Raw genomic sequence first — 27,130 nt, forward strand, 5'->3', positions numbered from 1 at the left:
AACACTGGTAAGAGCCAAAATTGACCGAAGGGCAACATTCACTACGGTTTAAGATAATTATGGATCCAATTAACCAAAATTGACTTTGGAGGGACAACATTGCAGATCGGGTTACAATTGAGGGACTAAAAGTGCGATTTTCCCTTTTTTTTTTAATGGGCATGAGCAAATTATACTGTGGACCATAGATAAATATTCATTTTAATATACTAAATGTTCATTATTTAGTACCATACCAAATAATGAACTTTTAGTATACAAATTACTATCAAATAATGAATCTTCATTATCTAAAAAAAATAAATATTTAAAAAATAAGCATTCAATGTATTAAAAATAAACATTTAGTATATATAAAAAAGAATTAATACCAGACAAGGTCCCTCGAGTTTGATAGTTTTGTCATTTATAGTCCTAAACTTTTAAATTGGATTCCGTAGTTCTTCGAGTTTCAATTTTTGACCATCCATGGTCCAAGTTAATCTCCATGGTCCTTCAACTATTAAATTTTAACCAGCCATGGTCCTTTGAATAAAAATGTTTAGGAAATTAGATAGATAATAGTTAAGTAATTAATATGTTTAGGAAAGTGATATATTTGGTTAATAAGAAATAAAAAGTTTCTTATAAAATAAAATAGTATTTTGCAAAAAAGGACCTAGTCAATATTGATCCTTTTTTTTAAAATAATGTGACACATTCTCATTCACAATTGGTGTATAGCATCTATACACCGGCGGTGCATCAAATATTAATCCAATGTTATATACACAAATAAATACTCCACGTGAAAACCGAAAAATATCATTATAGAAAAAGGGAAAAAAAAATTGTACTCACCAGTCACAATTAACGTAGAGTGCGGAAGATGCGCAAGGCGAAGACATAGAGTGCGGAAGATGCGCATGGCGAAGTTAGTAAAAAAAAAAAAATAAAATAAAATTCATTTGCATATTTGAAAGCCGACGAGGGAGTTAAAGAGCCTTTGTTTGCGAGGATGATCAACCCAGCGGAGAGTAATAGTATGATGGAGTCGTCATCTACATCTGGGAACAACGCGCAATCGTCTGGTCTGAAGACGCATTTCGAGACCCCTGAGGGGAGATACAAGCTCCGGTATGAGAAATCTTATCCTACGGGCTATACTCAATATGGCGAAGACCTTTGCTCAGGTTCTCTGTTGAATTTAGAGTATAATTCTTTTCAATTTATCTCAGTTTGGGTCTCAATTTCTTCAGCTTTCCTTGTATGGGGTAGAATTTCCAATGGGGTTGCTTAATTGTGTGAATTTGGTTTATAAATTTATGATTCTTTGACCTGTTAACATGGCCTTATTCCCTAAAAGTTCAATTATTTGTGATAGTATTCTGTTTTTGCAATGTTGATTTATTGGCTTCTTTTCCATCTTTCTATGTGGTCAATTTGAATGAATTTCTAGTGCAAACACATAGTACTAGTTCTTCATCTGAAGTTATGTGTGTGCTTGTGATTTGTGAAGGAGGTATATGATATTTTCAGCGTTTTGAAACTATAAGAAGTTAGCACTGGCAATGATTTATTATCTATTCCTGCAACTTTCAATAGGAAGTTGAATATTTGGGCTTACTTTGTGATTTTTTCTTCTTTCTTTTCTATCTTGCTCTGGCTTTGCTTCCTAGATTAAAATGATGACTGACACCTCAGCAGTTTGCATTTGGATTGGGTTTAATGAAATGTGTGTTGATTATATCTGCATTTCTGTAACTTCATGCCCCCTGCACATCATTCTGTTCTGCTTCTTGCATTTGGCCTTGCAAGGGAATTTACAGGTCCTTCAGCAACCTTTCCATCTCAATCTGCAAATCCTTTCATCTCTTCTTTGAAGCTTTATGCAAGTTTAGTTGGTGTGAGTACACATGATAGATTGACTACACGCATTATTAAGTAAAATAAATTGAATTTTATTTGAATCACTCTTACACGCTATATGCATTACTTGCAGACAATATGGTCAATGCAAAGATCTGAACATAGGAGAAAAATGTAGCATGGCTATATATAATAATATATTACTATTTGTTTAACCCGCCAAGTCCGCTAGTTAGGGCAGGGATGAGGATGAGTTGGGTTTGGCATTTCTAGACCTGCCCAAATGCCAAGCCACATTGCCAGCCCATATTGACAATACTACTTTTAATTAATACTATTCTAACTTTTGTTTTATTTTATTTTTAAGTTTTTATCAATGTGGCATGCAGCCATGAATCCATGATGCCAAAGATTTAAATCATAATTTTTTTTTTTCTATAGTCTATATTACTGCTGACTCCTTACAGTAATATTTTGAGCTTTTTTCCCTTTGTCTCTTCCCATAAGCCTGTTAAAGATGGGGAAATTAATGAGTACGGAGTGAGTACATATCCTATTTGTCTGACTCTCAGTCTGAAACCTGCCTGGTTAATCATCCATCTAAAGGCATCACATGAGCTCAATTTTGGGGTTTACTTTTCAGGGTTTTGGTGGTTTCAAACATTTCTTGTATCTCATTCACTTTCTTGCCATGGGATATGTGGAAACAACAAAAGAAGAGTCTTTGGCTAGAAAGGATGCATTGTTGTCTGAACTACAACCCAGTTCATTCTCAATGGCATACCATACTCCTTTCTTAAGTTAATTTTTTCCCTTTATTGGAAAATGTTGTGTTTAACTTTTTTACCACTGTTTCACTGTTTGTTTTCTGAGTGGACTTTGTTTTTTTTTTTTTTTTTTTTTTTTGACATTTCTTATTAGGCATATACAGAATCTGGAAAATTTGTTATTGCATGGTTTTCCCAGTTTCAAAACTATTTTTTCTTGTTCAATGGTGATTTCTTTTCAAGAATGTATTAGTTGTGTATACCCATATTTTGGATTTTCTGTCTCTATATAGCTACCACCAACTAGATTTTAGTTAAGACTTGGGCTTCTTTTGGTATACTTGAATTGCTGCATATGGGAATAGAATGAACCATAGAAAGGAACAAAGAGAGAAATTAATATTATTTATTCAAAATTAATTTGATCCCAAGACAATATCTTTTGATTCCTTGTTCTCCCTGTAACCACTATTATGAAGTAATGAACATTCCTAAAGGAATGATGATTTGGATGGAATGAACATAAGAAATGCAGAAATGGAATTTGTGGCTGTAGTACTAATTCAGTTACTTGGTTCCTGTGTAGCAAATGTAGCCTTAATTCAGTGAAATTTGTTGTCTCCACCAATATCATTTTAGTATTTTATTTTTGATGAACTAGGCTGGAAAGTCTTCGAAGGAGAGTTCCAAGTTTTTTGCTTGTTGTTCAATGCATCTATATTGAATTCAAGGAAGCTCAATTCATGTAATTTATGAGATATTATGTTGGCAAAGTATCTATATCATGTCTTATTTGGCGGGTAAGTGTTCTCAACTGTTTGACATTATAAATGGTAGGAATATATTTAGCATGATATTAGGGATTAATGTGTATATTCTTAGGGATTGGTTCCGATCCTTACCTTAGTTAGTATATAGTTTCTTGTATAAATATGTATATTCCTTAGTCTGAGAAATATGAAAAATATAGAGTTCTTTTGTTAACATCAACAAACATAAATGATAAGTAAATGTGCAATTTGCGTGATATTTATAAATTGCCTGCTTGCCAACTTGCGTGTACGGAAAATCTGTGGATTGAGCCAATACTTCACCTACAGCGAGCTGAGTGGTGTTTTGCCACGGAATATTTATATATTGCCTCTGTGTCAGCTTGGTATTTATATATAGCATATGTGTCAACTTGTAATGGATATATGATGCTACGTGTTGACTTCACAGAAAGAAGGTTTCGGTGATAGTTGCTTTAAATTGCCAGATAACTACAGGCTGACTACTAAGTTCATTGATGTGTTTGAATGCGTTTTTGGGTGAAACAGTCATGTGGGGTCATCTCTGAGTCTGTATCTACAAAAGGGCAAAACTTGATTGTAGAGATACCAGAAGGAATAATGGAGCAATCAGCAGAGATTCTGTTAGGAGAAACGTACCCTTCTCACCGACTCCGATAGGGGTGATATCTAGAGGTAAATCATCTATTTTGCAAAACACAATGTCAGAGATTGAAGAGGTTGCAATTTCGAGGACACTAACTCCTACAGAAGTTTTCAATCCAAGGATTAAAAGAACATTGTCGCAGCCAGAAATTCCAATTGCACTCCCAAATCCTCGTTCATCACATGGAAGTTTTAATTCATCTGTAAGTGCCTAAAATTTATTACAACTTTAATTGTATTAAATGATGAATTTAGTATGATACTGTTTTCTCCGTTAATATGGTAAATCATTGTTGAGATATACCATGGTGGTTGATGCATCAATAATTCATTCATATTAATTCTATCTTGAACAATATGTTGAATACACATCTTTTTCCCAGTTTGTCCACAACCAAAGTATGCAATACATTTGCATTTCACTTCTTTCTTCTTTTAAGTGTTATTTGGCTTTAATTAGTTCCTAAATGTATTGAGTCTATGAAAATGTCTATCAAATTGAGTCCTGTTCATGAGAGAATTTTTGGTCCTAAGAACAAAAGAGTCTTGGTCATAAGAAACCAAAGTTTTTGGTGAAATTTCTTCTTTCCATAGAGCTAAAGCCTTTGCTTGTTAGCCAATTATTATTCTTCCGTGAATTTTGTTCTTTGCGGTTAAAGCTAATTTCTAACTTATGTTTTCTTTGTTTCCGCATTTATTATTCTGTAGACAAAGGGGATTGAACACCCACTACATCGATCACATTCAGTACCTAATTTAAAGGAGGCTGAAAGCACAATACACATGGTAGGGAGGCTAAATTGTGTAATTCGCTCTACTACTCAAATCAATGTTGGTGCTCTAGCAACATCAGCTGCTGCTCCATCTTTTGGTAAAGGTAATATTCTGATATTGAACTAATATTCTAGGCAGTAGCATGAGTCAGAGACTCCCAGTTTTCTTAGCATAGCAGACAGTCTGATCAAAGGCAGGGTTCACTACTATTTTAAATTCTGGTCACAAAATATACAAATGATATTTTTCCCNTTTTTTTTTTTTTTTTTTTTTTTTTTTTTTTGACATTTCTTATTAGGCATATACAGAATCTGGAAAATTTGTTATTGCATGGTTTTCCCAGTTTCAAAACTATTTTTTCTTGTTCAATGGTGATTTCTTTTCAAGAATGTATTAGTTGTGTATACCCATATTTTGGATTTTCTGTCTCTATATAGCTACCACCAACTAGATTTTAGTTAAGACTTGGGCTTCTTTTGGTATACTTGAATTGCTGCATATGGGAATAGAATGAACCATAGAAAGGAACAAAGAGAGAAATTAATATTATTTATTCAAAATTAATTTGATCCCAAGACAATATCTTTTGATTCCTTGTTCTCCCTGTAACCACTATTATGAAGTAATGAACATTCCTAAAGGAATGATGATTTGGATGGAATGAACATAAGAAATGCAGAAATGGAATTTGTGGCTGTAGTACTAATTCAGTTACTTGGTTCCTGTGTAGCAAATGTAGCCTTAATTCAGTGAAATTTGTTGTCTCCACCAATATCATTTTAGTATTTTATTTTTGATGAACTAGGCTGGAAAGTCTTCGAAGGAGAGTTCCAAGTTTTTTGCTTGTTGTTCAATGCATCTATATTGAATTCAAGGAAGCTCAATTCATGTAATTTATGAGATATTATGTTGGCAAAGTATCTATATCATGTCTTATTTGGCGGGTAAGTGTTCTCAACTGTTTGACATTATAAATGGTAGGAATATATTTAGCATGATATTAGGGATTAATGTGTATATTCTTAGGGATTGGTTCCGATCCTTACCTTAGTTAGTATATAGTTTCTTGTATAAATATGTATATTCCTTAGTCTGAGAAATATGAAAAATATAGAGTTCTTTTGTTAACATCAACAAACATAAATGATAAGTAAATGTGCAATTTGCGTGATATTTATAAATTGCCTGCTTGCCAACTTGCGTGTACGGAAAATCTGTGGATTGAGCCAATACTTCACCTACAGCGAGCTGAGTGGTGTTTTGCCACGGAATATTTATATATTGCCTCTGTGTCAGCTTGGTATTTATATATAGCATATGTGTCAACTTGTAATGGATATATGATGCTACGTGTTGACTTCACAGAAAGAAGGTTTCGGTGATAGTTGCTTTAAATTGCCAGATAACTACAGGCTGACTACTAAGTTCATTGATGTGTTTGAATGCGTTTTTGGGTGAAACAGTCATGTGGGGTCATCTCTGAGTCTGTATCTACAAAAGGGCAAAACTTGATTGTAGAGATACCAGAAGGAATAATGGAGCAATCAGCAGAGATTCTGTTAGGAGAAACGTACCCTTCTCACCGACTCCGATAGGGGTGATATCTAGAGGTAAATCATCTATTTTGCAAAACACAATGTCAGAGATTGAAGAGGTTGCAATTTCGAGGACACTAACTCCTACAGAAGTTTTCAATCCAAGGATTAAAAGAACATTGTCGCAGCCAGAAATTCCAATTGCACTCCCAAATCCTCGTTCATCACATGGAAGTTTTAATTCATCTGTAAGTGCCTAAAATTTATTACAACTTTAATTGTATTAAATGATGAATTTAGTATGATACTGTTTTCTCCGTTAATATGGTAAATCATTGTTGAGATATACCATGGTGGTTGATGCATCAATAATTCATTCATATTAATTCTATCTTGAACAATATGTTGAATACACATCTTTTTCCCAGTTTGTCCACAACCAAAGTATGCAATACATTTGCATTTCACTTCTTTCTTCTTTTAAGTGTTATTTGGCTTTAATTAGTTCCTAAATGTATTGAGTCTATGAAAATGTCTATCAAATTGAGTCCTGTTCATGAGAGAATTTTTGGTCCTAAGAACAAAAGAGTCTTGGTCATAAGAAACCAAAGTTTTTGGTGAAATTTCTTCTTTCCATAGAGCTAAAGCCTTTGCTTGTTAGCCAATTATTATTCTTCCGTGAATTTTGTTCTTTGCGGTTAAAGCTAATTTCTAACTTATGTTTTCTTTGTTTCCGCATTTATTATTCTGTAGACAAAGGGGATTGAACACCCACTACATCGATCACATTCAGTACCTAATTTAAAGGAGGCTGAAAGCACAATACACATGGTAGGGAGGCTAAATTGTGTAATTCGCTCTACTACTCAAATCAATGTTGGTGCTCTAGCAACATCAGCTGCTGCTCCATCTTTTGGTAAAGGTAATATTCTGATATTGAACTAATATTCTAGGCAGTAGCATGAGTCAGAGACTCCCAGTTTTCTTAGCATAGCAGACAGTCTGATCAAAGGCAGGGTTCACTACTATTTTAAATTCTGGTCACAAAATATACAAATGATATTTTTCCCTGATAATTTGTGTTTGCTTTCTTATGTAATAATGAAGTATTGATATTACTAAAACTCAAGTGAATTTACATTCAGACTATCCTCTTAGAGCTGCTTATAGTAGGGAATTTACTTCCACTAGAATTGAATGGAGAACCGTAATTAAATCGGTGATGCTAGGGTGTTTTTATACTTTGCATTTACAGATTCATTTTGGACTCCAACTTCGCCTGCTCTGACCTGTAATAACCTGCATTCAATCTTTTTGTCTTTTCGTTCAGATGTGAGTGATAATTTGGGCAAAGATGTTACAGAAGATGCTGTTTGCAGAATATGTTTGGTTGAACTTGGGGAGGGATCAGCCATTGTTAAGATGGAATGCAGTTGCAAAGGTGAACTTGCACTGGCCCACCGAGAGTGTGCTGTAAAATGGTTTACATTGAAAGGCAACAGCACCTGTGACATCTGTAGAAACAAGGTTCAGAACATACATATTAAATATAATTATCGGAATGCAGTGATAAATGTTCTTGCACAAACTGGACTTGCTCTAAACAGGTATGTAAATGATACTCTCTGATAAAGGCCAAGAAAAAAAAATCTTGTTTACCTTTCTGTTATTTTTATAATTTTTTAAATCAATTCTCTATCAAAGCTCGTTTTAGCTGAATTATGACAACTCTCTTGAGAGCTTAGCATACCTTCTTTTAGGTATTGGATCACTGTTCCTGTGGATGTCATTTGCAGCGTGACTGCCTACTTTTTATTCGTGTTGGAACTTTTGGTAAATAAAAGGACTGGTGTATTTTAATTCTCGCAATGTTTAAGCTTGATAGTTAGCAAGTTTCCTGATTTGGACTTGTGTGCAGTCCACGAAGGGAGATCGTGATCCTCCACTTGCTGCTCCATGTTCAATCATATTGGGTCTCATTGCACATGTGATATCGTTTAGGATGGGTATCCAAATTTACTTTCCTGTATTCATTCAATTGTGACAGCTTCAGTTTCTCATAGTTTGCCTTACAGTATAAACCGTTGTAATTCTGCTAGTGTCTTCAGCGAGAAAACAAGCTTGGGTTTATGGATTGGTTCAGTTTGGATTCGTGGTTCTATTTGGACATGTCCTCTACTTGGTGGTATGTTACGCTTTCTCCTCTTTTTTCTTTAAAGCCTGAGACTAGGGACTTACACACTAAAGCACATTTATTTATACACCATAGTTGATTACTACGATATTACATACTTTGAACTAATACGGTTAGGTTAAGATGAAGAAATCTAATGGTTTCGCTTTTCTGGGTTACAGCTTAACCTTGGTGAATATACATCGGTTCTTGTTGCGGTATTGTTTGGGTTTAGCCTTACAATGATCGGTCATATGGTCCTGCGACCGATGGCTAGGTCAAATCAGCAGCAAACTCCCTCTCAGGTGGGTATGCATCCAAACCCATCTTCAGAAACCATTCCTGCATCCCAGATTGATCTGCAACAAACCGATCTCGAAAGCGGAAGGAAATCCCATCCCGGAGTTGATAACAGCTCCAACTGAGAGAGACTCAGACTCCTCTCATCTCATTTCTTTACTTTGTGCATGTTTTTTATTGTTCAATAATGGCTGGCTTAGAACATGTTTCTATAGCTGTTTCCCTATTTTGGTGAATTGCAGTGAATGTAACTATCATCAGATCATTCATTCTAATTCTAGATGTTGTTTTTACCTTCGCATAATTTGTTTGTTTCAGATTTTAGTTTGAAAATTTTAAGACGAAACTACCATTTTCATCATTACCTTAAAACTACTTTTAAGACCAAACTAACCTTTTGTCAGTTTGTTTCATCATATTTTAATTTGACCAAAAAATTAGCATCTTCATCGCTTCCTTAAAGCTTTTGAGACGGAAACTAATGTCACAGTGACCCAAAAAAAAAGAGGAAAAACATTAAGGGCATGTTTGGTTCCTGAAAAATGTTTTTCAAGGAAAATGTTTTCCTTGAATTTGAAGAAAACTGGTTTTTGTTTTGTTTGGTTCATCGAAAACATTTTTCATGGCCCCTCTTGATTTTTTGTTTTTCATGGAAAACAAGGACAATTATGCCTTCAACAACTTTTCTTAATTACCATTATTATTACTGTTATTATTATGTTGGGTATAATTGTCTTTATATTCATTATTCCTTAATCTTTCCGATAATTTCTTTATCATGGAATATCAAGTTCATTTACCTTTAAATATTTTTTGCGAACCAAACAAGCCAGCCATAATAAGGGGTGAACACAAACTTGAACATGGAAAGAACCTTAAACTTTCATCAATTAATGCCAGAACAATAGAAAACGTTTTTTGGCAAATTTTAATAGTAAACTTTATCCATACAAATAGTAAACCTAGATTTATTGGATATCATATTTTAAGTAAATGCTCTACAAATAATGAACATCATGTACAACAAACATAAATGAGCCAAGAATATACATGTCTAAATAATCAATCTTCAATCAATTTATTCATCCTTAAATAATGAATCCTATGCACACATAGTGAACGTTATGCATTTAAATAATGATCCCTCAAACTGTTTTTATATTATTTTGTACACATTAAAATAATGAACATTATGTATAAAAATAGCATATCCTATGCATAGGATGAGAACTGAATATTGTATTGATTCAATTGAACAATTACAATGATGAGGAATAGGAGATATATATACAAGGGGAGTCTCAGGTAGAGTAGGATAGCTAGTCCTAACGTGACTCAAACTCAGAGAGTCCTAATACTCCCCCTCAAGCGTAGGGTAAACTACTAACCTGAAGCTTGTCCCTAAGAAAAGAAAATCTAGGACTAGGCAAAACTTTTGTAAAGATATCAGCTAATTGATCTTTTGTGGAAATAAAGTTAATCTGAATATCTCCATTGGCAACCCTATCTCTAACAAAGTGGTAGTCAATCTCCATGTGCTTAGTTCTTGCATGAAAAATTGGATTCGCACACATATAAGTAGCACCAAGATTATCACACCATAATTTGGGAGTAAGGATGCCATCAATTTTGATCTCACGCAGCAAGGACATGATCCATATGACCTCAGCACAAACATCAGCCAAGGCTTTATACTCAGCTTCCGTGGATGATCTTGCAACTGTCTTTTGACTGCATACCCACTAGTAGATTTACAGTCCTCAGGACAACCAGCCCAGTCAGAATCAGAGAAAGCATGAAGCTCTCTAGAATTTGACTGAGTTACACGCAAGCCGAATGAGATGGTGCCTTTGACATACCTGAGCACTCGTTTTAGCTGCTCCCAGTGAGACAATGTTGGAGCATGCATATGTTGACACAATTGATTGACCACAAAGGATAAGTCTGGCCGTGTAATTGTGAGATACTAGAGAGCACCAGCCAAACTCCTGTATTTCGTTGGATCTTCATATGAATCTGAATTAAGCAATGGAGTTTTCGATGTAGAAATAGGAGTGGCGAGAGGTTTACAATCAGTCATTCCAGCCCGTTTCAAGATGTCTGACATGTACCGCTGCTGAGAAAGAATAACACCATTGCTAGTTTTGACTAGCTCAATTCCAAGAAAGAAACTAGGTTCACCAAGATCTCTAATTTTGAAAGCATTAGACAGTTTAGAGAGTAAATCAGACACTAGTAGCTCATCAGTTCCCATTACCAAAATGTCATCAACATATACTAAAAGATACACACATGCAGAACCACGAGAGTAATAGAATAATGACACATCAGTCTTTGAAGCTATAAACCCAACAGAGAGTAAAAAAGTATACAGCCGATTAAACCAAGCTCGTGGAGCTTGCTTTAAGCCATATAAGGAACGCCTCAACAGACAAACGTGATCAGGCAATTGAGCATCAGCATACCCGGGTGGTTGACGCATATAAACAGTCTCAGCCAAATCACCATTCAAAAATGCATTGTGTACGTCAAGCTGCCTAACCACCCAACCTGAGGAAATAGCCAAACTCAAAAGCAATCTGACTGTAGTGGGTTTCAAAACCGGACTAAAGGTGTCAAAAAAGTCCTGACCAGGAACTTGATTAAACGCTTTCGCCACAAGTCTCGCCTTATGCCTCTCTATTAAACCATCAGCTTTACGTTTAGTACGAAAAACCCACTTACACCCAATCACATTCATACCTGGGCGAGGAGGAACTAGAACCCAAGTCTGATTGTGCAAAAGTGCATTGAACTCCAAATCCATTGCCTCTCGCCATTCAGAAAATTTAACTGCCTGAGTGTAGCAAGTGGGCTCGGTAGGACAGGCATGAGCAGAGAGAGCCAAAAGTGGAGCCACAGACCAACTCCTCGTAGCCATTGCATGGGAGCGAACAGTCGGACGTGTGGATTTGCCACGGGGTCGTCCTCTTTGACGAGTAGGAGCAGCAGTGGTGGTGACAGGAGAAGCAGCCTGAGCAGAATCAGCAAGAGAAGATGGCAATACCTGTAAAACCGATTCAGCCCACGGCTTCTGCACAGAGGGAGGAGATGGCACAGCAACCCTACTAACAAAGGGAAACACATTCTCGTCAAAGTATACATGTCTGCAGATATAAATGTTATTACCCCCTAAAAGACTTAGGATAACCTAAGAAGACACAAGGAGATGACCGATACGACATTTTGTGACGATTATAAGGACGCAAGTGAGGATAACAAAGACAACCAAACACACGAAGAAAAGAGTATGAGGGAGAAGATTTATGTAACAATAAATGAGGACTGGAATTCTGCAAAACACTAGATGGCATTCTATTAATCAAGTAAACAGTAGTTTCAAAAGCAAAGTCCTAAAAACGAGATGGAACAGACGCACGAGCCATAAGAGTAAGACTAGTTTCGACAATATGCCTGTGCTTCCTCTCAACACGACCATTCTGTTCATGAGTGTAGGCACAGGATTGTCTATGATTAATCCCTAACTTAAGAAGAACAGTATGTAACTTTTTGTATTCAGCTCCTAAGTCAGACTGAATAGCCTTAATTTTGCGATTAAATGACCGTTCAACTAAGGCACGAAACTTGTCAAAAATGGCATACAAGTCAGACTTCAATTTCATAGGATAATACCACGTGTAACGAGAATGGTCATCAACAAAAAGAACAAAATAACGATAACCAGAAGAAGACAAAACAGGAGCTGGTCCCCAAATATCAGTATAAATCAAATCAAGAATATTCGAACTAACAGAGTCTACACGTGGCAAAGGGAAACGAGTAGACTTGCCCAATTGACACGCAGAACACAAAGAAGAAGTACAACGATTATTGCGACTAGAACCACTAACAGAACAAAAAGGAAGAATACGATCTAAGACTCGTTGATGAGGATGTCCCAAACGATCATGCCATACGGAAGAGGAAGCACGGGACGAGATAAACGCACGGGGACTGTTTTTCGGAATGGGCAGCGTGTAGAGACCACCGCAACTATTGCCGCGAAGAAGAATTGCCTTGGTTGCTATATCCTTCACAACAAAAAAGGATGGATGAAACTCAAAAAAGACTTTATTATCTTTTGCAAAGCATTGCACAGATAAAAGAGAGGAAGACAAACCAGGAACATGTAAAATATCAGACATCCTAAATACTTTAGACGGGGTAGAAAAAGAAGCATGACCAGTATGACTAATAAGCAAACTTGTACCATCACCAACTCGAAGAGCATCACCACCAGTGTACTCTTCAGATGTAGAGAGCGCAGCAATATCAGGGGTCGCGTGATTTGTCGCCCCAGTGTCTGGAATCCAAAGATGCGAGTCAGACACAAGATTCGGCGCATCCTCAGCATATGTTAAATGAGCTTGGAGTCCACGGCCAATTAAAGAAAAACAGGCTGGTGCAAGATGGCCATAATTGCCACATAATTGGCATTGAGGCTGCCAATTACCACCACGTCGCCCACGTGGCCTGCCACCGTCATGCGAGCCACGTCCACGCTGCACACCACTGCCCTGCTGCTGCTGCTGGTCGGCGAAAACAGCACCGCCACGTGACTGATTCCCACCGCGGCGATTCGATCCGCCACGCCAAGACCGCGACCGACCTCCACTACCACGCTGGCCAACAAAAGCCGCAGCTGCAGGGGCTGGAACACTGCCATAGCTATCACCGGTAGCGAACTCATGCGAGCCAAGGAGATCGGCGAGTTCGGGAAGACGCACCGGCTGACCTCGAACATTCAAAGAGGCTACGACAGAGTGATATTCTGGACGTAAACCTCTGAAAATATACATATTCTGATCCTCCAAAGGAACCGCACGGCCAGCAAGAGCTAGATCTTCCACCATAACTTGCGCACGAGCAATGTAGTCGACGGCGGAGGCATCACCTTAGCGTATTGTTTGCAGCTGTCCAAGAATATGCATAATCCGAGCTTGACTGGAAGAAGCGAGAGCCTGCTCAAGCGCCAACCAGAGATCACGCGACGTAGTGCAACCAATTGCGAGGTACATAACTTCCGATGAAAGTGAAGAGATTAACATGCTAAGGACCGCCTGATCTTGGCGCACCCATGGAGCATGCAGCGGGTTGGGTAGAGCAGCAGCAGCGGAGGAGCCTTCAGAAACGGGAAGAAAACGATTAGGGCAAGAGTTCGTGCCATCAACGAAACCCATGAGGTCGTGCCCACGAAGAAACGGAATAACCTGCGTCCTCCAAAACAAGAAATTCTTGTTCGTTAGCTTAATGCTAACATAGTGATGCACAGCAGACAGAGAAGCGGCTGCTGAAGAAACCGCAGAAGAAATAGCAGCATCAGAAACGGTCCGTTCGGAAGAATTAACAGAGCCGTCAGCCATTGGAAAATAAACCTAGGCTAACTGATACCAGATGAGAACTGAATATTGTATTGATTCAATTGAACAATTACAATGATGAGGAATAGGAGATATATATACAAGTGAAGTCTCAGGTAGAGTAGGATAGCTAGTCCTAACGTGACTCAAACTCAGAGAGTCCTAATACATAGAAATAATGTATCTTATGTATAAAAACTAATGTAAATGTAACCAATGCATAGAAATAATGTACCCTATGTTCCCTATGCATGGTCAACGTAATAAACATTGAACAATTTCACCACTAAAAGAGCAAGAAAATATGAACTCTCTTAACACAACTTCTAAATGGATTGCAACATAACTTAATCTAACAGAGCCAAAGCAATCTTGATTCGCAAAGCGTTGAACTGAAAATATAAGGTTGTAACTAGCAGTGGAGGAGAAAAAAATCCATTTTTACATGATGCTTGCATCCACTAATCAAAAGTAATTCTAACTTAAACTCTTCATTCCAAGTAAGCAGCTTTTCTATTTAGTCGCCTCTAGGGTTTCACCATCTGGAACTGCTGCTTGCGCATCAGTCTCCATTTCCGTTGGAGGATCAGTTCCAGCATCCTCAGCTGCTTCTGTATCTTCAACAACTTGCTCATCCGTATTCATTTCAGATGGAGGAGGAGGCAAGACCTGGGTGATTGTTTCAATCAGCTCGTTAATAGTTTCTTCATTTTCCCCAAAGCGCGTATCACATTCCTCAATAATCTGTGTCAAATTCAACAAAACCAAAGTATGTGACAATTTGAAAAAAAGATTTAAAAAAAAAAACGTCTTAGCTTTGTCAACAAAAAAAAAGGGCAAACAAACATAATTCTTTCCTTACGAATTCTTTCAAGTCTACAAGGTTTCAAGCATGGAATCCTATGATAAGCCGATAACCCAACACAAGTAACTGATAACATTAGCATCCAAAATATAATTGAACTGCATGTCTGCATCTCCTATTTTCAATATTTTTTTCACTTGGGAAGTTCAAATCTAGGCAGAAAAATTAAAAATGAAAAGCTGGCATAGACAGTTGAAAAATAACAGACAAGCACTAGGAGGAACACCTTAAAATCTTAATGAACTGAACATTAGCATTACCGTGTCAATTTCAACCAAAGAGGATGGCCTAATGTTGCTTATGTTCAATATCTCAGCTTTTGCAAGATTGAATTTTTTACATTTAGCTAAAAATTCTTCTATAATCTCTCTTGTCTGATTGCAAGCAGCAGTTCGTTCTAAGTAATCATAAACCTGCAGATACACTTACAACACCAGTTACATGAGTACATGACTATACACCATAATAATATAATATCACTAGCAAATTGGCATAATGAAAGCTTCCTACCTTGAACTCAGATGGTAAAACAGGAACCATGACCCTTGTAGCATCATTTCCTGCCCCTCTTGATCGTAGAAAGTCAAGCACCTCAAAGTTAGTAAGTGCACCGGCATTTGCTTCAAGACTGCATAAAACAAATTTAAGATGTAACCACCCAAAGAAGTAGATCAAGTCATCAAACTAGAGCTTTAGATCACTGAATGCCACTAAACCAGAAGCATAAAGAGAATCTAGCAATTACATACATCTTCATCCTCAGAAGCACAACGTTGAGCACACAGAGCTGCTTCAAATGAACATGACTGGCAATACCAGTGATCAAAGAAAACCAGCACTAGAATTTTAGAATTTGTAACCCAATCAATACAAGGAAACTATTGAACCCCTGCGATATTCAAAAGTGCCACAAACATAAGAAAGGGTTCTAGTAAAACACATCTAAGAAGCCAAGGTGAAGATAATATTTGTAAATAATAACAATAAACCTAATACTATAATACAAAATTAATATATAACCACAAATCCATAAATACAAAAAATCTAACCGCACAAGTTCAATGCAATGTCCAGAATCACATGACAACCAACCAATAACCACAAATCCATGATGCTCTATTGCTCTATGAAGATTCAACTATCAACAAACACATCTTGCTTGAAGGTTTAATCAATATACAAAAACAGTATAAAACTAGACCACAAATCAACAATATAATGACTACTCTCAGAACATTTATATGCAAAATACAGCAAAATTATACACAAACGTGCCGAGGTGCGTGATTGTTTTGCTTAGGGGTGCAAACAAGCCAAGCTGAGCTCGAGCACGTTAAGGAATGAGCTGCTCGAGCTCGATCGTTAAGGAATGAGCTGCTCGAGCTCGATCTCGTTAAGGAATGAGCTGCTCGAGCTCAATCTCGAGCTGCTCCAAAAAAAAAAAAAAATAGTACTTGCACCTCCCAAATTAGCATATTATGATGTTTGGTACGGGAAGGGGCAAGCCGGGCAACTATGCACCTCTTCAACAATATAGTGATATACATTAATTTAAAATTTAAATATATACTGATAGGATTATTACTAGTCTGCAAAACACATAAATAATAGGAATATAGGATTATTAATATGATGTAAAAGCAGTAGGAATTTAGGATGAACAGATTGACTATAAATTGTAAAAGTGTACCGGAGACAGCTTCGCCCGTTCGTCCGTTCGTCGTCGGCAGCAGCTTCTCTGTTTGTAAGGTGTCTCGGACTCTCGGGCAGCAGCTTTGTCCTTCGTCGTGGGCAACGGTGGAGAGTGGAGAGTGGAGAGTGGAGAGTGGAGACTGGTTTGTCGTCGGCGAGGTTGGGGACCGGAGACAAGGGTCGTCGTCGTCGTGTCTCTCGTCTTTGACGGCTGAGTTAGGGACTTAGGGCTTTGCCGCTTGGGGAATGGGGGCGGGACTCTGGAGGTATAGACTATAGAACGGGTAAACATTTGTAATAGAGGTCAATAGCATTCAAAAAAAAAATATTAATATAAAATATTATTTATTATTATTATTACTATTATTATTATTATTATTACTAGTATTATACCCGTGCGTTGCACGGCTGAGATTAAAGCGAATATTTAAGCAAAGTTAACTATTTTATTTAAAACAATAGAATATTTGAGATTACAAATTATTAAAAACTTCATGGTACACAACATTTGTAGTATAGTTAATACTCTTAGTACCTTCATTTGCTATCAACAATCGTAGACCTTTAGGGTTGCTAATCCTTGAAGCAGCCACGTATAGTTGACCATGAACAAAGACCGGTTTCCTTAATAGTAAGCCAACATGTGTCAATGTTTGCCCTTGACTTTTGTTGATAGTCATTGCGTATGATAGCATCAAAGGAAATTGTCTTCTTTGAAATTTAAAAGGTAATCTTGTATCAGTTGGGGTCATTGACATTCTTGGTATCAAGACAATTTGGCCTGCATTATTCCCTGAAACAATCTTTGCCTCCACAACATGATCAGATAATCTGGTGATGATAAGTCTTGTACCATTACATAGACCCATCGAGTGATCTATGTTTCTTAACAACATAACCGGAGATCCCACCTTTAAAGTTAAAGCATGGTTAGGTATGCCAGATGCTTTCAAGCCATTTAGGAACTCAGGAGTGTGCATATCAGCGAGGATACCATTGCCAGAATCAGCTTTGCACACAGTATCACAACTTAGATATGTCTTGCTTTCCGCAACATGCAAATCAGTCATGTACTCATTGATTGCATTGACAACGTCTAGTGTGGGTGCCAAAATTGCCCTATTTGATATGTATTGTTGTTGACAACCGCCTTCCTTGAACAATGGAAATATACTATCAACAATTGTGGCTATGTCATTACCATTAGCTGGTAACAACATTTCATCAGGGATGCGAACGTTCGAATAACCATCATTAGGTCCTCCCATTGTGCCATCTCCTATAGCAGCTAGCCACGATGCAAATTCTTGAACTGTTTTGAGATCAACTGTTGATTCTTTGTTTGAAAGTCTTAGATTCTTTGTTAACCTTAACACTTGACATGAATCCCAAAGGTACGAAGAGTTAATTGAAGCTGAAACAATGTTTTGCCTTGAACCTTTAGGGATCACTGGCAGTATTTGTCTGAAATCACCACCGAGTACTACGGTCTTGCCTCCAAAAGTTCGGTTTCCAGCATTCTGATCAGTGAACCGAAGTAGATCCCGCAATGTCCTATCCAGTGCCTCGAAGCAATGCTTGTGCATCATCGGTGCTTCATCCCATATTATTAGTTTGCACTGTATAATGAGTTCGGCCAAGTTGCTACCTTGGGTGATGTTGCAGGTTGAATCCTCGGTGACTGTAATAGGTATGGCAAACCTCGAGTGTGTTGTTCGGCCGCCAGGGAGCAGTAAAGATGCGATTCCACTCGATGCTACGTTTATGACAATATCCCCTCTCGAGCGAATTTTTGCAGACAACGCTCTCCAAACAAATGTTTTCCCAGTTCCACCGTACCCGTAGACAAAGTACAACCCCCCCTTTTGGTGGTCTACATCATTTACTACAGTTTCGTACACAACTTTTTGCTCATCCGTCAATTGCCTCTCCATTGTTTGACTCTCCTTTAATAATGCGTCACGATCGTAATCAAGCTCATCCCACAACAGACGATTATCACAACGAACAGCATCATCGAAGTTTGGAAGTGGCATATTCGGGTAATCTTTCAATGACTTGTTGTAGGACTGTAACACACGCTCTATTTCAATCAAGGACAAATTCTTCTTCTCGTCATCAGACAAACACAAATCTATAAATTGTAAAGGACAATGTTAAACATATTATGATTAGATATTATAAGTCTGGAATATTATATAAAACGAATTATAATTTACCTTCTTGTTGCAACACTTTGCGCTTGTTAAATTGTACATCTTCTGCTAGATGTTGCCACACTACATTCCACACATTTTCCGGGCGATTCACCAAGTTCGAAGTAAGTAATATGACAAACAATTTCCTCATTGACTGAGCAGTAGACCACTGGCTTGCTTCGACAATGGCGTCAATGTATTCTTTGTCATCATCTAACAAACCTCTAGCGTAACATGTATCTCGAAAAGTGGGGTATATGACACCCTTATATGACTTGATGTCCTCAAAATTAGTCGGCCCTCGAACTACATTTAGAAGACATCTCAAGTAGTATATTTCACCACTTCCTGGAGGTACATAAAAAATTCTTCCAATTGAGAACCCCCTCTGCCTGGGATGCCACTCTCTGATATCCTTCTTCCAAACAAACTTTGTTGCCATGTCAATGTATGGCAACTGCTTCGCTGAATCAAAATTCTTGTTTGCCTCAAACCAAGCAGTGAACATACTTTGATTGACCGTTGGTCGATTCAAGACATTATCTATACGATCATCATCCTCAAAAACAACAGATTGACATTCAGGTAGATGGAAGCTTAATCTTTCAACTGGGGGGTACCTAAATTGGACATCGTAGCTTAAAAGACGCCAAGTTGCCTCACAAGCAGAGACATACCTGCAATCGTAATACATTGCTATTTCATCAACCGTGTCATTCTGTTGGTCATCATTTGTGCTTTTATAGAATTCTGTAATGACCCTGTCGTTGCCTTTGTTCACGTACTTAAAAAGATATTTGATCGCCCTAGATTGATTGCACCACTCCACATTGATGTGTGCCTTATACTTGAGAAGCAAGTATCTATTATGTGGTACCACATATCTGCTATCCAACTGCACACCATTCTTCTCCACAATTCTAGAACTTTCCCTTCGTTTGTACAATGGATACCCATCATCATCCCAAGTTGATACATTAACAAATTTCTTTGGGAAGTGCTTTGAACACTTATTGTTTACCATGCATGGAGATTTTGGTCTATGTAATCCACATGGTCCATGAATCATAAATTCTTCAACAGCTTTGTAGTATTCCATGTCAACATGTTTTTCAGGAATTTCAGTTGAAACGAATTTGTCCACTGATTCTGCCGTAAATGGTGTTGACAATCTTTCCAGAAAGACTATAATGTGAGCATGTGGTAAACCCCGCTTCTGGAATTCAATGGTATATACAACTAGAACGGGAAAAGTGTAATAAATGTTAGGTTGCAAAATTTTCAAATATGATAAGTTACTCACCTTGATTTACAAAAACCCAAATTTAAAACACACATACCTGCAGTAACTGTACCGAACAGTTTACCCGACCGTATCTCTTTGACTAAGCAGTCCAACTTCATCTTAAACACCCTACATACAATGTATGGCCTATCTTCAGCGTTGAGGTTGCATTTTTTCATGTATCTTTGAATCTCCGGCCACTTCGGGTTGCATGTAAATGTGATGAATAAATTTGGATAACCCTTATGTCGACAAATGGCCATAGCATCCTGATAGTTTTGGATCATATATCTAGCACCACAAGTAAAACTGGATGGCAATATTATTCGTTTACCTTGTTTGCTAGTATCAACTTTTCCTCTGGTCAACGCATCTGACAGGCCTTTGTATGCTTCACAACTCAAGGACTTTTGATTATTTCTAATATACATAAGCCTGCTGGACTCAACCATTGTGTAAGCATCTACCAGGAATTGTTGGAAAAGTCTCCGTGCATATAAGATTGTGGACAAATCGTTAAACCTCTCATGTATCCTGTAAGCGAAGAACTCACGCTACGACACACGACATCGACCACCACTTTGCTTGATTCGAACTTCATTGAATTGGATATCCTCTCTGTAGCCGTCTTCCCCATATGGGAAAAGAATGGGATATTGCAAAGGAAGGTAAGCAGGGTTAAGCTCGTTTATCCTCTTTAGACCACCTGAGTTAGTCTCAACCAAAATATCCCTGGAACCCATATTTGGATCAATGTCACCGACGATAAGAGCAGCAACCTCTGACACCGTTGGTAGGTTGTATGTCCTTGCATCACAATTTCGCTTACCAATTAACCTCATCTTGAAATCTACCCCTGGATTTGAGTCAATATGTCCCTTGGCACAGCGAAATGATTTCACCAACATATTGTGTTCATCCAGGTCATGCTTTATATCTTTCACAATTTCCAAATGCACTGCTGGATTCTTTTCACCCATGCTAATACAAAATATTAAACAGGAGTTAGTGTTAGGTTAATTTGTTATGATTTTTAATTAAATACACTGATTAAGTACAAAGTAAATTGATAGAAATACAAAGTATTACCTGAATGAACTGATCCGATTGTCTACCTCATTATCCGTGTCGTGGATGTATAATTGAGCAAATTTGGGTCTATTACCTTCTTGAGGAATTAAACCTCCAATTAGGTGAAAATTCTGTCCATGAATCCTAAAAATAGGAGGGGCATTACCAATGTTTATGGATTTGTCCACATTTGCTCCTAATGAGGTAAACGCAAACATGTTATTGTACCTCCTAATGTATCTTAAAAATTCTTTTTGTTTTTCTCCATGACTAAAAAATAAGTCAAACAGCCTCTTAGGCGGTCGCATCATCTTAGGGAGCACAATTTTCCCATGGCCACAACAAACAGAATACTTTGGTGTCCCGTAATGTGCACCTTTATTCATTCTCTCTTCAAACCAAAAGATTGCATTGCAATTTTGACAAATGTTGCTCGGATCCCCAATATCGTGGTAAATCACTAATAAGAAGGAAACCATATATGATTATGAATTACATCAATTTAAAAGACATATAATTTTATGAATTGAATATACATTTGAATTAAAGATTAATACTAATTTTCTTACCGGCGTCTTGCGGAACATTATCAATGTTGACCGTATCAACATTAGCAACCAATTCTTGTAAATGGCGAACAACAGGAGCTTCACATGTCGTTTTTTTAGAACTTTGAATGGTGTAATTCGTCTCCAAGACAGTATTGGTCAAAAAAATACCTACACCCCAAAATTAGAATTTACAAAACTAACTATCATGTTTTGTTTTCAAAATGACATACGTACTATATGTGTGTAATGCGTATTATTTCAGAAGTGTAAAACGTATTTTCATAAGAGAAAACATGGGTTAGTTGGGACTTTCCATACCGTTATTGTAGAAGGATGTATTTCTCTCCCCTGATCCCTGTACAGTTGCGTGTTCAGCTTCCAAATTGCGACTAAAATCAACCGCAATATTGGACTTTGTGCATTGACTACGTTGGTGGATTGTTGTGCCCAAAACTTATTACAACAATAAAATAAAAGTAAACAAAATCAGAACTTAGCTAAATTTAAATATTTTAGTTTAAAAAAACAACATTGTATTTAATTGTACTTATTGGTTCAAGGAATTGTTAGTAAGAATAATTACATGAATTTTTTGGGTACAATTGCAAATATTGCTTTCAAAGTTTAGAGAACAATTAATACGGGTATTACGTAATATAAACATTAATACCCCAAAAAATACAATACTAAATCTTGAAAAAGTATATGAACACTGATCTAACGCATTTTAACTTACTATTAAAATAATCGTCCAAAAAATTGAATTCACAAAACTAAAAGTCAGTGTTTGTTGTACAAATGGCAAACGTAATACATGGGTTTAATGCGTTTTGTTTAAAAGATCGAACAACTTACCATTAAATTTTCATAAGAGACAACATGGATTATTTAAGAATAGGCTTACCATTATTGAAGAAGGATGTATTTGTCTTGGCTGATCCCTGTAGATTCGCGAATTCAGCTTCCAAATTGCGACTAAAATCAACGGATATACTGGACCTCGTGCATTGACTAACTTGATGGTTTGTCGTGCCCATAACTTATTAAAACCATAAAATAAATGTAAACAAAATTAGAACTTAGCTTTAGATCATATTATAGATTGATTTTAAAAAAAAAACATTCTAGAGAGTAAGTGTAAGTGTTGGTTGTCCAAATGGCAAACGTAATATATGGGTTTAATGCATATTGTTTAAAAGACCGAACAACTTTTAAATTCCTTTCATAAGAGACAACATGGATTATTGAAGAACAGAAATACCGTTATTTAAGTTGGAAACACTTGTCTCCCCTGATCCCTGTACAGTCGCGAATTCAGCTTTCAAATTCCGACTAAAATCAACGGCTATATTGGACCTCGTGCTTTGAGTAACTTGATGGTTTGTCGTGCCCATAACTTATTACAACAATAAAATCAATGTAAACAAAATTAGAACATATCTTTAGATCATATATTTGATTTAAAAAAAAATTATAGTGAATTAAACCAATCATTTCCAAAGTAAATGTTAATCGGAATTTTTTACGTGAATTGCATTATACAATTGCAAATTTTGCTTGCAAAATGCACTAAACATTAATACACAAAAAAAAAAAAGCACGGGTAATTGGTATGAAGACCAAATTAAAGCATTTTCACTTAATATTAAAATAATCATATAATCTTTAATTTAAATTGCATTATACAATTGCAAATATTGCTTGCAAAATGCACTAAACATCAATACACAAAAAAAAAAAAGCACGGGTAATTTGTATGAAGACCAAATTAAAGCATTTGAACTTAATATTAAAATAATCATATAATTAATCTTTAATTTAAAAGCACTAACATGTACTCAAATTAGTTAATGATTGGTTATTCGGCGTAGATGACGTTGCTCCAAAAGGTATTGTCTTTTGTAAATCATTGTAGCACATTACAGATTTCTTGTTCAATTTTGTTGTACATTGTGCTTTAGAGGGCCGAACTAATTAGAAAATTTCAAAAACCATTACATTTCTAATATAAAATACAGCAAATGTTAATGGAAAAAAATATGGTTTATGTGACTTACCGTTAGTCACATCATTTAATGGTCCTCTAACTTTTGTACAATGTACTGAAGTTGTAGCCGCTGAGGAAAAACAAATTCCAAGCATGAGATATACTCAAATCAATATAATTTGTGTTAAGTTACCACATCTCAAATTGACATTATTCAAACAAAAAGCATTATACTATTTAATAGAAATTAGGTAAATGAATTATTTTAATTAATGCAATTGGAAAATATTAAATTTGTTGTATACCTTCATTAGATATAAAACTTTGAGACTAGTTCTTGTTGCAACTAATACTCGATTTAATTAGTTGACCACCTATAAATATGAAACATTTAAAAATAGGACGGGTATAATATGTTTATGCATCGACGTTTAAGAATACTTACTATGAGTTATAATGCTCAATGGTGAATTGATTGAATTCTCAAATACACCAAAAACGTAGGGGTCAATCAATTGCGACCCATTTCCATGTTTGGGAGTATGTTTATTACTGAACTCTATGCATGACGCGTTTTCTTTATCTGTAAAGCACAAAAAAAAGATTACAATTAAAAAAGAAAGTAGTAATAGTGAATTGCCGGCCTTATAATGAAGTTTTACTTGAATTAAAGTCTAAAATTTCTAGAAGCGCTATCTAACGGAATACAAATATCAATTGCCGCAACAGACAATTCAACATCGAAAATATATTTTTTCTGCATAAATATAAATATAGATATAAATAGCCAAAAACTAAAACAAAAAAAAAAAAAAAAAACAGGGAATTCACCTGCTAAGTACACGTATTCTCTTTGCAAGAGAGATACGTGTACTAAGCAAATGAAAGTGAGATAGCGAAAAGGAAAGCCTGGTGTAGCCTTCATCCAGATTACCTCAGTTCTGTGCTCTAATCTGCAACTTTATTCTCATTCATTCTAACGGCAGATATATACACGGTATCTCACTCTCGCTATCTCACTCTCGATCTTCATCCTATGCTATTTCCTAATGCTCAGAGAATTACAACCCATCGTTTTTGGATCTACTTGGGTTCAACTGAATGATTTGGTAAGTGTTTGTTAAATACTATAGCCGCTTTAATCTGGATTAAGGTATTCTATTTGAGCGTCGATTTAGGTAAAAATTCGAAATCAATAGGGTTGTTATCTGAATTAATTTTAAGAAGTGTTAACCAACATCGCAAAAGGTTGGGTCTAGGGTTTTTGGTTTCAAGACTGTGCTGCATGTGTTGGTTCTGTAGATTAACTGAATCGACAGCAAGGATTTTGTTTATGTGCAGAGGGGGTTTAATTTTTAAATACATTCTCTATTTATTAGTCATACCTAGCAGATTGGATACGAATCTTCGTGAATCTGCTATATTCGAATGTTTTTGGACACAGTAAAGATGAATATAAAGCTACAGTGTTATAACTAATGTGCTCACGCAAAGCACTGAGCAGAAAATGTTAATACTGAAGAATACTCAGTGCGTACCTGGTACTATAGGCTGAGGGTGTTTCCTTTTACTGCCAATGAGAGCTGACTTGGTAAGTTGCTTCATTATTTGCATTCACCAATTGTAGCTGTGTGTGTAAAATTTGCTTTCAAGGTTGAGGGTTTTATATTGCTGGTTGATAATCCTGTGAGAATAATAATGAATGTTTTGGTAGCCTTTATGTAAGCACTGGTATCTATTAGACTGTTGGAATACTAAGAGTCTTTAAAGTAATTAATGTTGCTAGATCAATAGTAAAAATCATTTGCCAAAACTTCCTATATATGGTAAATCTGCCAATGTATATCATCTGTTTATTTTGAGTCAGTACTATCAGTTTGGCTTTATTTTTTTGTTTTTTGGATTTTTTTTTTATTTTGGTGTATGATTATGATATCATTTTTCTTGTTGTGACTAATATGTATAATGTAGGTTTGGCATATGATGAAATTATATTCTGATGCGTAATGATTAGCTTTTGCATGCTATGTTTTTTGTTTTAATGGTTGAGTACTAACTCAAGTGTTATCCAATGACAACACTAAGCAATTCTTGAGTATAAACTGCTGAGTTTGCTACTTGACCACTCTGTATTAGTGCTGGCAGTTTCCATTGTCAAGAATGGTTGTGAAAGATGCAAAAATGAGAAAAAGTCTACACTGGAGTTAATTAGCTAAGAAAAGTGTCTCATTTTACCAAAATCTTTGTACATTTGGCAAATAGATGTTTGGTACTAATTTTTTGGGGTGCTTTGTTTGGTTGGTTCTGCCACTACCCCTCTTTGAGCGTCTAATTAGAGTTTTGGCAACACTATACTCAGAGTTTTGGCAATTGAGAGTTAAAGTGAACTTAGAGTTTAATGTTGTTTGGAGTCATATCTACTTTGTATTCTCCCTGTCTTCTTCAATATGATAGCAGGGTGAGTTGCAACACTACAGTTAGATATATGGAGGGCAAGATACGGAACTAATTCCACCAAGATAGGAGGATATCATTGGATACTTTTGGGCACAGCCAATATGTGAAGCTAAACAGGTGCTGAAAAAGCTTGCTATGATAGTTGTTTTAATTTGCAAACTTATGTACGAAGGCACCAAGTAACATTAGTAAATATTTTTCAGTTCATTAAGGAACTTGCAAGTCAGTATCATGGTCTAAGTATATCTGTAAAATATTGACTACTTAATTGCCTGTTAGTGTAACCGTTAGTCAGTAAAATATTGTTTTAATCAACTTCAAAGTTCTCTTTAAAAGTATTTATAAAAGAGAACAAAGTACTTCATTACTTAATCCTTTGTGCTCCCTAAGTGTAACAGGCAATTTAGTATCATGGGCCATTTCCTTAATCCCGCATTTTGAGTCTAAGTTGTTATTGTCTTTGATGCAGAAACTTCTTCCATAAGCTGGTTTAGCACATAAGCAGCGAAGTTCATATGAGCTCAAAGATAAGTCCATGATATCAATTTGTATGTAATTTATTAAAAGTATTTTAAGGGATTATGAGTTTTGTTTTGACTGAGTCTAATTAGTATAAAATTATGACTGCATGACTAAATTTATAGGCATGTTGTGGAAAAAAGAACACATGCTTGCTTACTGTTTATTGCATGACTGGACCAAAATGAACCCATAATTTCCTTCATTAGCATTGTGAATATATCAATGGAAAAAAACAATGTCTACAGAGAATGAGCTTTTTATTACAGTTGT

General features: G+C 36.3%; 3 protein-coding genes across 12 annotated transcripts; 1 reads left to right on the plus strand and 2 right to left on the minus strand.

Annotated features, from left to right (window-relative positions):
- The first annotated feature begins 858 nt into the window (after positions 1 to 858).
- On the plus strand, positions 859 to 9,137 carry LOC116022882. Of its 10 annotated transcripts, none has more exons than XM_031263778.1 (9): positions 859 to 1,172; positions 3,277 to 3,415; positions 3,935 to 4,254; positions 4,760 to 4,928; positions 7,691 to 7,967; positions 8,121 to 8,193; positions 8,279 to 8,366; positions 8,460 to 8,545; positions 8,716 to 9,137. In XM_031263778.1, exons 3-9 carry the CDS (start codon positions 4,108 to 4,110, stop codon positions 8,956 to 8,958), a joined length of 1,083 nt encoding a protein of 360 aa, XP_031119638.1. In that variant the 5' UTR covers positions 859 to 1,172; positions 3,277 to 3,415; positions 3,935 to 4,107; the 3' UTR covers positions 8,959 to 9,137. The 10 variants fall into 10 exon arrangements, with proteins under 10 accessions (XP_031119638.1, XP_031119645.1, XP_031119643.1 ...); XM_031263785.1 differs by lacking the exon at positions 3,277 to 3,415 and having other exon boundaries at positions 3,935 to 4,081; positions 4,160 to 4,254; XM_031263783.1 differs by lacking the exon at positions 3,277 to 3,415 and having other exon boundaries at positions 3,935 to 4,081; positions 4,173 to 4,254.
- A 5,387-nt stretch (positions 9,138 to 14,524) lies between these two features.
- LOC116021839 (DNA-directed RNA polymerase III subunit rpc9-like) lies at positions 14,525 to 17,054 on the minus strand. Its single transcript, XM_031262327.1, has 5 exons — positions 16,788 to 17,054; positions 15,847 to 15,986; positions 15,608 to 15,725; positions 15,358 to 15,510; positions 14,525 to 14,976 (listed from the first exon to the last, which is right to left on the minus strand). Exons 2-5 carry the CDS (start codon positions 15,852 to 15,854, stop codon positions 14,746 to 14,748), a joined length of 510 nt encoding a protein of 169 aa, XP_031118187.1. The 5' UTR covers positions 15,855 to 15,986; positions 16,788 to 17,054; the 3' UTR covers positions 14,525 to 14,745.
- Positions 17,055 to 17,262: 208 nt separating this feature from the next.
- Positions 17,263 to 20,724, minus strand: LOC116023430. The gene is made up of 4 exons (XM_031264431.1): positions 20,328 to 20,724; positions 19,009 to 20,226; positions 18,166 to 18,923; positions 17,263 to 17,829 (listed from the first exon to the last, which is right to left on the minus strand). The coding sequence occupies exons 1-4, from the start codon at positions 20,722 to 20,724 to the stop codon at positions 17,263 to 17,265; spliced, it is 2,940 nt and encodes a 979-aa protein (XP_031120291.1).
- Positions 20,725 to 27,130: the final 6,406 nt, after the last annotated feature.

Source organism: Ipomoea triloba, chromosome 6 (assembly GCF_003576645.1).
Source record: "Ipomoea triloba cultivar NCNSP0323 chromosome 6, ASM357664v1".
NCBI lineage: Eukaryota > Viridiplantae > Streptophyta > Magnoliopsida > Solanales > Convolvulaceae > Ipomoea > Ipomoea triloba.

Coding starts and splice junctions, on each gene's coding strand:
- LOC116022882 (XM_031263778.1), top strand. CDS start 4,108: ATGTCAGAGATTGAAGAGGTTGCAATTTCGAGGACACTAACTCCTACA. Junction 4,929..7,690: donor TGCTCCATCTTTTGGTAAAG/GTAATATTCTGA, acceptor CTTTTCGTTCAG/ATGTGAGTGATAATTTGGGC. Junction 7,968..8,120: donor ACTGGACTTGCTCTAAACAG/GTATGTAAATGA, acceptor ACCTTCTTTTAG/GTATTGGATCACTGTTCCTG.
- LOC116021839 (XM_031262327.1), bottom strand. Junction 15,511..15,607: donor TTTTACCATCTGAGTTCAAG/GTAGGAAGCTTT, acceptor GTGTATCTGCAG/GTTTATGATTACTTAGAACG. Junction 14,977..15,357: donor CTTTGGTTGAAATTGACACG/GTAATGCTAATG, acceptor AATTTGACACAG/ATTATTGAGGAATGTGATAC.
- LOC116023430 (XM_031264431.1), bottom strand. CDS start 20,724: ATGGTTGAGTCCAGCAGGCTTATGTATATTAGAAATAATCAAAAGTCC. Junction 18,924..19,008: donor CAAAGTGTTGCAACAAGAAG/GTAAATTATAAT, acceptor TACAATTTATAG/ATTTGTGTTTGTCTGATGAC. Junction 17,830..18,165: donor ACCTTTGGGATTCATGTCAA/GTGTTAAGGTTA, acceptor GCGGAAAGCAAG/ACATATCTAAGTTGTGATAC.